Source organism: Mesoplodon bidens (genome assembly GCF_964165515.1).
Source record: "Mesoplodon bidens genome assembly, chromosome: 5".
NCBI classification, from domain to species: Eukaryota; Metazoa; Chordata; class Mammalia; order Artiodactyla; family Ziphiidae; genus Mesoplodon; species Mesoplodon bidens.
In genome coordinates this window covers 89,620,280-89,633,303 of record NC_138161.1, presented here as the reverse complement: position 1 = coordinate 89,633,303, position 13,024 = coordinate 89,620,280, and the positions used below count along the sequence as shown (strand labels likewise).

The window sequence follows — 13,024 nt, the reverse complement described above, 5'->3', positions numbered from 1 at the left end:
TCTTTGTTTACACAGCTCCTGGGGTTCAGCTTTGGTTTTGGCTTTGCCAAAACCTAAAGGCTCTTCCCTGCCCAGACAGGAGGGTGTTAAACCAGCAGCTGATTAGGGTTCTCTTGCTCAGGCCGGGGAGAGGGAGGGAGAGGTAAAGCAGTCATAATTCGAATGCAGGACGAGCCTGCAGTAGCAGAGGCTGGCATGACATTGCTAAAGCCTGAGGTGTGCTGTGTGTTCCCCCGGGGGAGTTGTTCCGGGATCACGGGAGCCTGGCAGTGGTGGGCTGCACAGGCTCCCTGGAGGGGAGGTGTGGATAGTGACCTGTGCTTGCACACAGGCATCTTGGTGTCAGCAGCGGCAGCATGAGCGTTTCATGCCCATCTCTGGGGTCTGTGCTGATCGCCCATCTCTGGAGCTCGTTTAGGCGGTGCTCTGAATCCCCTCTCCTCACGTGCCCTGAAACAATGGTCTTTTGCCTCTTAGGCAGGTCCAGACCTTTTCCCAGACTCCCTCCTGGCTAGCTGTGGTGCACTAGCCCCCTTCAGGCTGTCTCCACACAGCCAACCCCAGTCCTCTCCCTGGGATCTGAACTCCTTAGCCCAAGCCTCAGCTTCCAGCTCCCACCCACCCCAGGGGGTGGGGGCGAGCAGACAAGGCTCTCAGGCTGGTGAGTGCTGGTCGGCACTGATGCCTCTGTGAGGGAATCTCTCCACTTTGCCCTTTGCCCCTATTGCTGTGTTAGTGCGTGGAAACTTTTCCTCCTTCACAGCTCCCTCCCAGAGATGCAGGTACTGTCCCTATTCTTTTGTCTCTGTTTTTTCTTTTTTCTTTTGCCCTACCCAGGTACATGGAGAGTTTCTTGCCTTTTGGGAAGTCTACGGCCTTCTGCCAGTGTTCAGTAGGTGATCTGTAGGAGTTATTCCACATGTAGATGTGTTTCTGATGTATTTGTGGGGAGGAAGGTGATGTCCACGTCTTACTCCTACACCATCTTGAAGGTCTCAATTGGTTCATTTTAAAGATACATTTCCTACCTCTGGGTAGATATAACTTTAAAACATGTTTGAGAACAGTTAATAATTTAAAGGGTAAATTAAAGGATAAGAAATCTTTGTGGTTACTGTTCGTTAATTGTGTGACTTTCTGCAAACAAAGCACTAAACTGTTCAATATATGTTTCTTCATTTGGAAACTGCAACTGCGATAACCATTTACCTTGTGTATTATGAGAGAAGCAGTGGAGTGAGGTAGAAAGAACTCTGAGAGTTGCAAGATGTGGTTGAAAGCACTGATTCGCTGTGTGACCATGAGCAAGTCATTTCACCTGCATGAGACTCCATTTCTTTATCAGCAAAATAAGGATATTAGATGAGAGTGTATTGGGAAGGCTGTCCATCTCTATCCTTCTACAATTCTGAATTATAGTTTAAGAAATAAAATGTTAAAGTCTAAGAAGTAAGAGCCATATCAACAGAATTAAAGAGATGGCCAAAGTTGGGGGAAAAATTTTTTTTTCTTTATACATCTGTACAGTCTCAGCCTCTTAAGTAAATAGAAACTTGGATTACTTTTATAGAAGGACAGAGCAGTGTTTGCAAAGAAACAGAACTTTCTCTCAGGATGCCAATGAATTTTGCAGGCTGATTGCATTTGTGTTTCAAGAAGAAATGTAGCCAAAGGTCTCTGAAGTACATTGAAACATGACTTGCCCTACCCTCCTATTCCTCCCACACCAAATGAGTTATTGTTTTTACAATGAAATTAGATTAAGGATTTTCGAGAAGTACAGTTGTGTCCTCATGGACCACACTTGTAAAGATAGCAAGTTGTATCATTATGACTTCCCCAAAAAGCTCTGATTTTTCTGATGCTTTTGGCTCTGAATGAGCCACACTTTATGTCAACAAAGAATCAGGGAAATTATTTATTTCTCAACAAAGACTAAAGTAAAAGAGACCAGGATAGGCACATTATAAATATTGTTGAATGAGAGTAGCAAACAATAAAAATAGGAAAAACAAAACAAAACAAAACAAAAGATAGAATAAGGATGCCACAGTGTCTGGAGAAGCATTCCATACTGAAGTCAGTTTGTAAAAAGCTAGCTTATATTTAGGTGACTCCCAACTAAACTGTCTAAGTTTCTGTAATATGGTACAGCAGGAAAAAAGAGGTAATTTTGAATTTTTCAATAAATGTACAATAAAATAAGATACAGTCATCTGTTTGTCCAGTTAAAAAATATTAACTGTGTGCTTACTCTGTGTCTAGTACATTCTGAATATATAGCAGTGAATTAGCATACAAGGTGCATTCTCTCAGGGAGCTTATATTCTGTTGGAAAAAAGGTATATATGAATGAAATATATATATATATATATATATATATATATCTACACACACACACACACACACACATATACATATGGGTAAATATATCTGTGATAAGTGGTATGGTGAGATTTAAAATAGATATATGACTGAAGGTGGTTACTTTAATTCATTAGAGAAGGTTTCTTTAGGAATAGACATTTAAGTTATGATCTGAGTAACATGAAAAACAGTGAAGAGAACACTCTAGACCAACTAGTGCAAAGGCTCCAAGGTGGGAATGAACTTGTTAAATTAGCAGAACAGAATAAAAGCCAGGTGGCTGGAACACAGTAGACAAGGGAGGAAATACATGATGAATTTTCAGAGGGTGTAGGGGTATAAGGGATTTGTATTCTATTCTAGGTGTTGTGGGCAGCCATTTAAAGGTCTAAGCAAGAACATGGTGGGATCTGATTTTCATTTAAAAGGATGACTTGGGCTGCTGTGTGTGAGAAAACAATTGCAATAGTCTAGGCAGGAGATCATGGGGCCTAGAGGGTATCATCATGAATATAGAAAGAGGTGGACCTTTGAAAGAAAGAGTCAGTAGGACCTCAGGATGGATTGGAGTTAAGTAAAGGAAAGGAATCAAAGAAAACTTGTAAAATTCTGTCCTGGCCAATGGATGTGGGGGCATGTACTGGAATGGGGAACACTAGGAAATGGGCAACTTAAGATGAGGTGAGATTTAAGAAACCTGTTTTGGGCTTGTTAGTTTTAAGATGCATATTAGACAATCCAAGTAGAGATGTCACATAAACAGTGGGGTACACAATTTTGAATTTCTGGGAGTATTACATATTACATAAATTATCTTTTTTGATTCTCACATGATTCTCCTGTATCCAATCATTCCCGTTTCCAGAGGAGGAAAATAACATTTAGAGAGGTTGAATAACTTCTCCTAGAGCATACAGTTCATAATTAACAAATCTAGAATTCAAACCTTTCTTGCATCTCCAAACTGGATGTTCTTTCCACAATGTAATACCACAGTGAAGGCACCTTTCTAATGCTCTCTCTGATGCAACACAGCAATTGTTCACAGTGTACCAGGTACAAAGAAGCACAGTTGCTTTGATGCCATTATTGCCATTTGGTGACTTGGTGATCAGCAAATGGTTTGGCAATTTCAAGTTTGAAATACCTGGAATCCACTCAGTGCGTAAGTGTAATGTCTACATTATTTTTTTTCTGAACTTAATGACTTCTGGAATACAACAGGACCATCCTTACACTTGCAACTAAATATCTTATGAAAAACAATTAAATTCTAATGCATTTCTCAACAAATATGGTTCATATACTTGTTAACCATAAATCACCAGTTCATTTTGTTACCATTTTAAAAGGAATCCTACCCAATAAAATAGCAGTAGAATTGAATACCTAGTTACTAGACTTTTAAAAATGTTTTCTAAGGTAGGGAAAGTATAAATCCCAATGAATGATGGTGAAATGCAGAAGAATTTATTATCCTATGGTCCAAAAGCTATGGAATTTGACATCGAATGTCCCAAGTTCAAGTCTTAAGTCTGGTAGATTCTCTTGGTGATCCCTCAAGTTGTTTAACCTCTTGCTTTCCTCATTAGTAAAATAAGGGTAATAATATTTATGCAAAAGAGTTGCTGTGAGAAACAAGTGGAATAGTCCAGTGAGATAACTTTGTACACTGGGAGTACCTGTTGGCTGCTATTATTATTCATATAACACTATACAGTATGTTTTATTTTGTATTTCTTAATAAGCGTCATGAGCCCAATTCACTCTCCCTTCTGATAATGGTGAACTATTCCTTATGGTTACCTGGATAAAAGAGAAGAAAAATCGCCTGTATAGGGATGCCTCTCATTCTTCCTCCTCTCAAAAGCAAATCTCTTAAACTCCATCAGTCCCATGTTCCCACAGAAGTATGTTCATTATTGCTACCATACTACTCACATCAACCATGCACTCATATCAATAACAAATGTGTATTGAGGACCTCCTATGTTCCAGGCTCTGAAGGAACATCAGTATAGAAAAAAGATTGTGATACATTTCTGCCCCGCCAGCAGTTCAGTCTTGTAAGAGAATGTCTCCTCTGAATAAAGTTATTTATCTGTACATCCCTCTCCCCATACTACACCTTTACTCCCAGCTATGAGCTCTAGAATGCCAAGAACGCTGTCTTGGTCATCCTTAGCTTCCTTTATAACACATAGCACAGTACATTTCTCTTGGTAGGTGTCCAATAAATAATTATTGGATCAAAAAAAATCTTGCATAGTGTGTTTTTTAAAATATCAAGGTGTACTAGTGGACTAACAAGCAAGATGCTTTTCCTTATAATGTCTCTCTGGTTACATTTAACAGCAAGTTAAAATTAGATCTTTTTTTTTTTAAGAAACAAAACCATAGCAACTGTGATGTTGAATGTTTCAAAGAGCAAATTTTTAAGGATTCTCTTTTACTGGATTGCCCATGTTTGAGCTGCCTATTTCAATCAAAATGCTAATAAATAATTTGTTTTACTAACAGCCATGTAAACCACTGATTGTATCTATGAAGCAATAGAATCTCCCACATAAAACAGAATGCTTAATGAAATGCTTGTAGAAAAAAATAAATGTGTTGAAAATCCACTGAATAAATTTTTAACGGTTACCCCCTGGAAATGATTGAACATTAACCTCTCCTTGTTTCTAGTACTTGTATTTATTATAAAACTTTCAAGATTGTTCTGTTTCATATCAATATTTGCTGGAGATCTTTTCTTAAGGCATGCCTCTATGAGGAAATCAATCTTACAGTCTTCTAAATGAAAGAATGGGCATTTTTATAGAATGTTATCAGTGAATACTTCTTTGACATACATAATGATTGTCTAATAGTTTTCTCTAAATGTATTTTTATTGAAGTAGTGATTAAAGTGTAACTCAGTGCCTCAGGAACACTGACTAATGTCATGTTAATCAACTTGACAACTAAAAAAAAAAAAAAAAAAAAAAGGAAGGGTTGATAGTTTAAATCTAGTGGTAGATGATTCACTTGAACTATCAAAGAAGAAAATGTACTTTACCCAGGACCAAATTTAAAACAAAACCAAACAAAATCTAGCGAAACACCTCTCACAAAGTTACAAAACCATACCTTTAAAAAAAATCCAATTTTGTTTCTCTTAAAATGTTTAAGTTAGCCTTTGATTCACAGCATCCATATTGATCAACATCTATTGAATGTCTACTCTATGCAAAGCACTGAACTAATGTCAAGATAAATAAAGCACATTTCTACTTTTAGGGAGCTTAGTGGAAGAAATAAGTCATTCATGCATAATTGAAATGTAGAAAATAGGACTATGAATGCCGTCAGTATACTGAGGAGGGAGGGGCGGATAACTTCTGGCTAGGTTTGGACAGGTAGAATGAGGTGAGAACAGGAAGAGGGCAAATTCTTAGCAGACAGACTGAAAATAAGTATCCTTCTGGAAGTAACAAGAAGTTCCCCTTGACTTCAGAGCAGTTTACAGAAGGTGTGCTAAGTAAGTCTGGAAACACACATTGGGCTAGCTGGTGAAAGGCCTTAAATTCCAAATTATTTAAACGGAGTTGTATATTTTTTTTAAAAAGCGGTAAGTGAGCAGTTTCATAACTCTGCTGTAGACATGCAACAATTTTTATAAAGAACAGGCTCTAAATCTGAAGCTGAAGTCACCCTGTTTGGAACAACACTGAAAAATATTGGTTGGGTTTGGCCATGCTTTTTCAGCCTGTACATTTACACCACTTTTTTTTGGACATTAGGATATTTATTCTGGGTTTTTGTGGGGACCTGAATTCTGTGTTTCTTGGACAAATCTGGAATACTTGCCCTTCCAGATGTTTGAAAATGTTACAAATGTTTTTCCTCTGATTGCTCTATATATACAGTGTAAACTTTTTCCCCCTCTATTATTGTTTCTTGTAAAAAAAACTGCACTGAAGAACAAAATTATGATTTCTATAGAGAGGTTTAAGGACTAATGAAGAAATACCCAGAAACCTGTTTCTTAAAAACAATAAAACTTTCTGTCTTGCAAAGTAAAAAGGTGCAAAGTTGGGATGGGGGTGCAGACAACTGACAGGAAGATTGGACTAGGGGAACTTGAAGGAAAAGAGGCAGAGGGAGGGAGGGAGGGAGGTGGAGGGGAAGAGGGAGAGAGAGAGAGAATAAAAAAACAATTACCTTCTACAAGAAGTGGTTGTAAAGATAAGTTTATGTGTTCAAGAGATATGAAATAAATATGAAAGAGAGAGGTAATGCTGCTATAGAAGTTAAAACTGTTACTAACTACAACCAACTACAGATATTCTGACACATTTTAGCTACTGCTGCTTGAAGTAGGGAGAGAGTTTAGAAAAGATACGTGGGAGATACTATGAAAATTTTGAAATAGCTCACCGACATTTCCTGTTTGTATTTTCGAAGCTGATTGTAAGAACAGATATGAATCAGAGATCCTTAAAATCAGATATTTTGAGCTTTAAACAAGTCTCAAGTGCTTCACATCTCTTTTGCAATACAGATAGTATTTGACAAAGAGGGGAACACGAATATAATTTCTATAGTATTCATAAGTATCAAGCTTTATTTGGAACTTAGCCACACTGCAGTACATAAATTTACTAAAAATTTCACATGATGCTTAAAAGAATCATACAATGCATGTGGGGCATTGGAGTTGTGCTACTTCCATTTCTGCATCTCTGCTACTGAAACTTATCAGTATAAATGTATATCTCAAGTGTCCATCCACTGGAGATCTTAATTCAAGGACTGAAGCTAGCTTTTGTCAAACTAAACCATATGCAGCATAAAAGGGCAAACATAAGATAGAGTTATGGTAGACAGTTTTTTCCTCACCACCCTGAGTAGGCACACTAGTGGTCCAAAAGATATATTGGATGCCAGCAATGAATCCAAGAGAGGAAAAGATAACAGGACCTTTCCTGAAGTAAAGCTGTAGTAATGGGTCTCATGATGACCAGTCATGGCTATCTCCTTCAATATTGAGCATAACACAGACTGGCAAAATTTTTAATCTTTAAGGTGTCTTCCCCCCCATAGACACAAAACTCTAATACATCATTATAAATCACTGGGGAAATATTTTTCTAGTATTCAACTTTTGCGAATTAACATCCAAGACAGCTGTTATTCAAATTATTTGGAATGCGATCTTTCATATGAGATAATTTGGATCATCATAGTAGATGTTTCGATACGTCCACGTTTGACCTAAACCTTTTTCTGATGACACAAGTACAGTGGTGGGGAGGAGGAAAGTGCCTCAAAAGTTAGAGTCATACATACAGTTTTGTATCTTCCTGTACTTTCCTTAAGAATTACTGTTTCAAAGTTCAGGGTCTTTTTTTTTTTTTTTTTAGATGCTGGGGGTAGGAGTTTATTAATTAATTTCTTTATCTTTGCTGTGGTGGGTCTTCGTTTCTGTGCGAGGACTTTCTCTAGTTGTGGCAAGCGGGGGTCACTCTTCATCGCGGTGCGCGGGCCTCTCACTATCGCGGCCTCTCTTGTTGCAGAGCACAAGCTCCAGACGCGCAGGCTCAGTAGTTGTGGCTCACGGGCCTAGTTACTCCGCGGCATGTGGGAATCTCCCAGACCAGGGCTCGAACCCGTGTCCCCTGCATCAGCAGGCAGATTCTCAACCACTGCGCCACCAGGGAAGCCCCCAGGGTCTTTTTAAGGTTTTCTGGGGCAAACCAGTCTTTCAAGCAAACAAATGAAAATAATCAACAACATTAACAAAATCATAAGATTTGACAAGCTAGTCAAGACTTTATCTTGAGTCAGGCACTGTCCCTGTAGTAGATGAAAAGAAGCAAGAATGTTAGCTTTTATCTCATTATTATCTTATTGTAATACTCAGCCTTTCTTTCTTGCATTTTCTCTTTTCTTTGTGTTCTGATGTGAGTTTCCTATTAGCTATCCTAAAGAACAGCATGCTTTAGAGGAAGTACCCCAGACTAGGAGTTAGTGAGTAGAAGTCCCAGGGAGGAAATAGCAATCCAGGTTCTGCTAATGACCAACAGTGTGACTTTGACAAGCAAATTACCCTCTTTATTCCTTAGTTTCTTTGAAAAATGTGGTCCTTACTCCTATTTATCCTACAGAGTTGTTTCCAGGACAGGATATGATAGGTGAAAGAGTCTTAGAAATAGGAACCAAACTGACTACGTCATTATTAGGTCTTAACACATTTTATATTTTGAAACTAATCTAGAAGCAGAAACCTTTGAGTCAAAAGACTGTTAGTTATATTTTTTGAACATAAGTGATTTAGGAAAACGCCTCATCTTCATATAATACAATATTGATACCATTGCTAAAAAATATGAATAGAGTAGACTGAAGATGAATATGTGACTCCATATTTAATGAGAAGGTGAAGGCCACGTTCTTCTGCTTTCAAGTCCGTTCTGCATAATAGTTACCTTTAAAGCTGTTTAAACTTGAGATTCCCATTCCTAATAGAAGAAACAGATTGAGGAAACATTGTGCTCAAAACATTTCTGGAAGCCTTTCAGAGAGGAAGCAGCTGTGGTTTCTTTAGACTCGCAAGTCTATTATGCAGGTTAACAGTATATTTTATAATGAGTTCTAGACCACCTGCCTTCCTGAGGAAATTAATATTGAGATAGATTTTTTTTTTTGGTCCTTTTTTGTCCTCAGTGGCTATGCATAAGCTCTTCCTATTCAATGAGTTTGGGCACCCCATAAAAATGTTCATTCAGCGTTGTTCAGCTATAGATGGTTATTTTTTAAAGACATTGTCTAAATGTGTTTTCAACAAATTCTTGGTGAATTCTGAGACTGAAACATATACTTCTCTAGTAAAACAGTCAGCAGATGATGTACATACAGTTTTACTTTAAAGTCACAAATACCTATAATGAATTAAACAGTGTTTTCAGTGAATTTGACTATAGTCTGACTAAATTAAAGCCACTGGAATTTCAAAATTTTGTTGTAATTGTCGTCTTCTCACCCCTACAGGTGTTTCAGGGGAAAATCAATGGATTCAGGAAGCAGTAGGAGTTTGGAGAATACAGTAAATAGGGTCTATCCTGATCAACTTGTTCCAAAGATAAACACAAGCAACAAAATGTCCACCTTAGCAAACCCACCCAGCATCCTGGAAATGCCACAAGAGATTAAGGAAAGCTGTGGAGATAAACAGGTAGAAATCACAGCTAAGAAAATAAAAATAGCAAACAGCATCAAAGAAAAACAAAGCAATGATTTAGAGAAAGTGGCCTTTAAACGGAAGGCAGAAGGTGAAGAAAACCCAGCTGGAAAGAAAGAGGCAAAGGTAATAGAACTTGACAGCCCATTGATCACCATGCCTCTGCCTCGCATCCCCTTAAAGAATATCATGGATGTGGAGGTGAAGTTGGTCTACGTTGATGAAGAGGATGTGAGCTATGAGTTTGTAGAGTCCTACAAGTCCACTGGGAATCGGCCAACATGCCAAGCTGCTGAAATAGTAGTAGACCATTTCCGTGTACCTAATTTCAGCTTTCTGCCTCGGATTGACAAATGGCTTCAGGTAGCCTTAAAGGGTGCCAGCTCTTGCTACAGAAAAAAGAAATACGCCGTGGCAGCAGGACAGTTCAGAACAGCATTGGAGGTATGGGAATAAAAAAAAACGTAGATTGGTGATGGGAAGCTGTGAAAGGGAAAGTTGTGATTACATTGAGCAGCTCTGATTATACTGTAATGAACAGTGATCATGGGGTGAAAATATTGAATGATATCAAGACTATGCAGTTCTCAGTTTACATAAATAAGATGTGCCTGTAAATTAATATGCTTGTGTGCACTTGACATACAGAAATCACCCCAAAAGCACATCTCATGCATTTTCTCTAACAAACTCTGCAGTGGGTAACATATTAAAATGCAGTTGGTTTTGTAATTTAGATGTATACCTATAAAAACCATAAAGTTTTAGTACAGTGGTGATGGGTAGAGTATAGATTCTCTAGAAATAGGCAGTTAATGAATATACAAATTGTCCCCTTTTGATATGTAGTCTTCATGATTAAACATAACCATCTTACTTTTTAGCATGAGCTGATAATTTATGTATAATACTGATTAAAAACAAAAAAACACCATTTTACCTTACCATCAAACTTCACTTCCCTTCCCATTCTACTGAGCTTTACGAATAATTATTTTTCTCTCTGCAAGCAGGTAAGTTGGTCAATATCTTGGCATAAAGAAATAGCCCATGGGCTAAAATAAATGTGAGAATCACCAATAAAACACAAAAAAGGTCATGGGAAAAACTGCACCATCTCATGACCCACTGAACTTATAAAAGGACCAAAGTGTGTAACTAGAACTCCCATTGGCTTGGCAACATTCGTGACTGCATATTTAATTAACTACAAAAAAAATTTCAAGGCATTTTATATATGCCTGGTGGCCACTGGAGATTTAAAAAATGAGTTAACACAAGGTGCCTCCCTCTAACAATTGGTGAGGGAGAGAAAGCAGTAAACAGTTAAATAGAGATGGCATAAAGGAGTGACTGATCCACCATGGAACCTGGGGCATGGGCAGGAGTGTGAGATGTTTGTGATGGATATTTAAAAAGTATTATTTACACTGTTACTCGCAGGTTAAAAATGACCACATCTACAATGAATTATTAATGGACAATACTAGACAATGGTGCCCCTAAATATTTTAAAAGAAATTCTAGGCACAAAAAAAGGAAGCCCAAAGAGACATGAAGTGGTGAGACAGTGCACAAACAGATGCATCTATAAATATTTCTGTCCTTATAAAGGGCCATTTACACAAAGGCAAACAGTGATGCACTATGTAAACTTCTGAACTATGTAAAAAGTGCCCCCAAATTAAGTTATCCACAAACCACTGAGAACCCTCTGCTGTTCTTTGAGCTAATGACCAGAAGCCACTGACTGGGAAAAGGAAGCTAAGTAAAGACTCTAGGAAGAACCGTGGGCACTTCTGCTAGGACTATTTTCAGCTGAAATTTGGTGGTGGTGGGGGGGTATGCAGGGCTAAAGGTGTAATTTTATAGATAAAGGAAAAAAATCATTTTGGCAATGGGGAGAAAAAGGCATAAAATAAGAAAGAACATAAAATTCAAGGTAAGCCTATGTAGAAGTAAAAGATATTTTCAGTAACTGGAAGAAAATATCCGCTTTTCCCATAAAACCCAGTGTTCAAAATTGTAAAATTTGAATCAGGTTTTAATGACCCCAAGATGTGCAACTGTACTGGAAAATGCTTGTGTTCTGACTCTGCTGTGCACATACTCTCTCTCTCCCATTCCCTCTCCCTCTCTCCCTCTCTCTCTCCCTCTCTCTCTCTCTCTCTCTCTCTCTGTCTCCCTGCCTCCTCCCCCTCCCTCAAGGGTTTTTAGGAAAGTGTTGGATGCTGACACTAACTACTGGTAATTAACAAAAGTAATTATTTTGAGACCAAAACTTAGCTTAGACATCTGGCCTAGCTTTTGTCTAATTACCTTGGGAGTTAACTTTTGAAATCTTACCTAGAATGTCTCTTAATAAACCAAAGTCACTGGGAATAGAAAAGATTTTTAACCTCTTTAGCTCTTTCCTCTCCTGAATTTAACTTCTCTTGAATTTAACTTCTTCAATACTACGTGTTCTCAGGTATTACTTAAAGCATCTCTTGCTTTTCCTTAGGTCTTAACATGACTGAGTAAGATAGGATGGATGACAGAGACCAAGGCATAATGATAAGGATCACACCTGAAAGACAAATGCATCAATGAATATTTCAGTGTGTAAAGTTAGGATTAGATTTGGCTGCAAGTGACAGAAACCCAAAATACCTGTGTCTAAAGCGAGAGAAGTCTTTGTTTGTTTGTTTGTTTTCATATAAATGTTAGGTAGTCAAGCACCGGTATGGTATGATCATCAGGTACCAGATTCTATTTTGTTCCTCAAGATGTGACTGTGACCTCTTAATCCAAAATGCCAGCTCCTGTTGGTGTCATCACGCCCACCTTCTAACCAGCCATAAGAGGGCAAAAGGAAGGAGTCACCCTGCGTCCTTCCGAGCACACTTGATGGGAAGTTGCACACACCATTTCCATTTCTCTTTTTTTCATTGACCCGAATTTGGTCATGTGACTGTACAAAGCTACAAGGGAGGCTGAAAAATACGGTCTTTATTCCCGATGGCCCTAACATTCATGGTCACTAATATTCTAGCTGTACTTTCATGGAGAAAGGAATAATTATTAATAAAGTAAAGACCTATAGGAAAACTTAAAGGTCTGGGAATGTGCTAATCGTATTTTTCTTATTCCTATTACTGAAGAAGAAGGGGAGAATGGGTATGGCTATTGAAGGATAACTAGCAACTCTCCCATGGAGTGATTATTACATGGGAGGCATTGTGAGGCATATAAAATCTTGGCAGCTGAGTGGTACAGAGTCAACTGTAGAAATATACAGGAGACTGGTTGTGGTTAAAGGTAAGACCGCAAAAAAAAGAAACAGAAAGTAAAAACTGGGGAAAGGGCCTAGAAATTTGTGAATATTTATTAACAGACACAATTTCCAACTTATCTAATCAACGCATTAGAATGTTCTGCTTATACATTAGT

General features: G+C 38.1%; 1 protein-coding gene across 1 annotated transcript in view; it reads left to right on the top strand.

Moving 5' to 3' along the window:
* Nucleotides 1-9,369: 9,369 nt before the first annotated feature.
* Nucleotides 9,370-13,024, top strand: part of SPATA16 (spermatogenesis associated 16) — a gene marked incomplete at its 3' end in the record, with an annotated part of 219,339 nt that continues 215,684 nt past the window's right edge. The window contains exon 1 of the mRNA XM_081235349.1: nt 9,370-10,036. Coding sequence (XP_081091475.1) covers nt 9,422-10,036 — 615 coding nt within the window. The 5' untranslated portion in view covers nt 9,370-9,421. The remainder of the gene's footprint in view (nt 10,037-13,024) is intronic.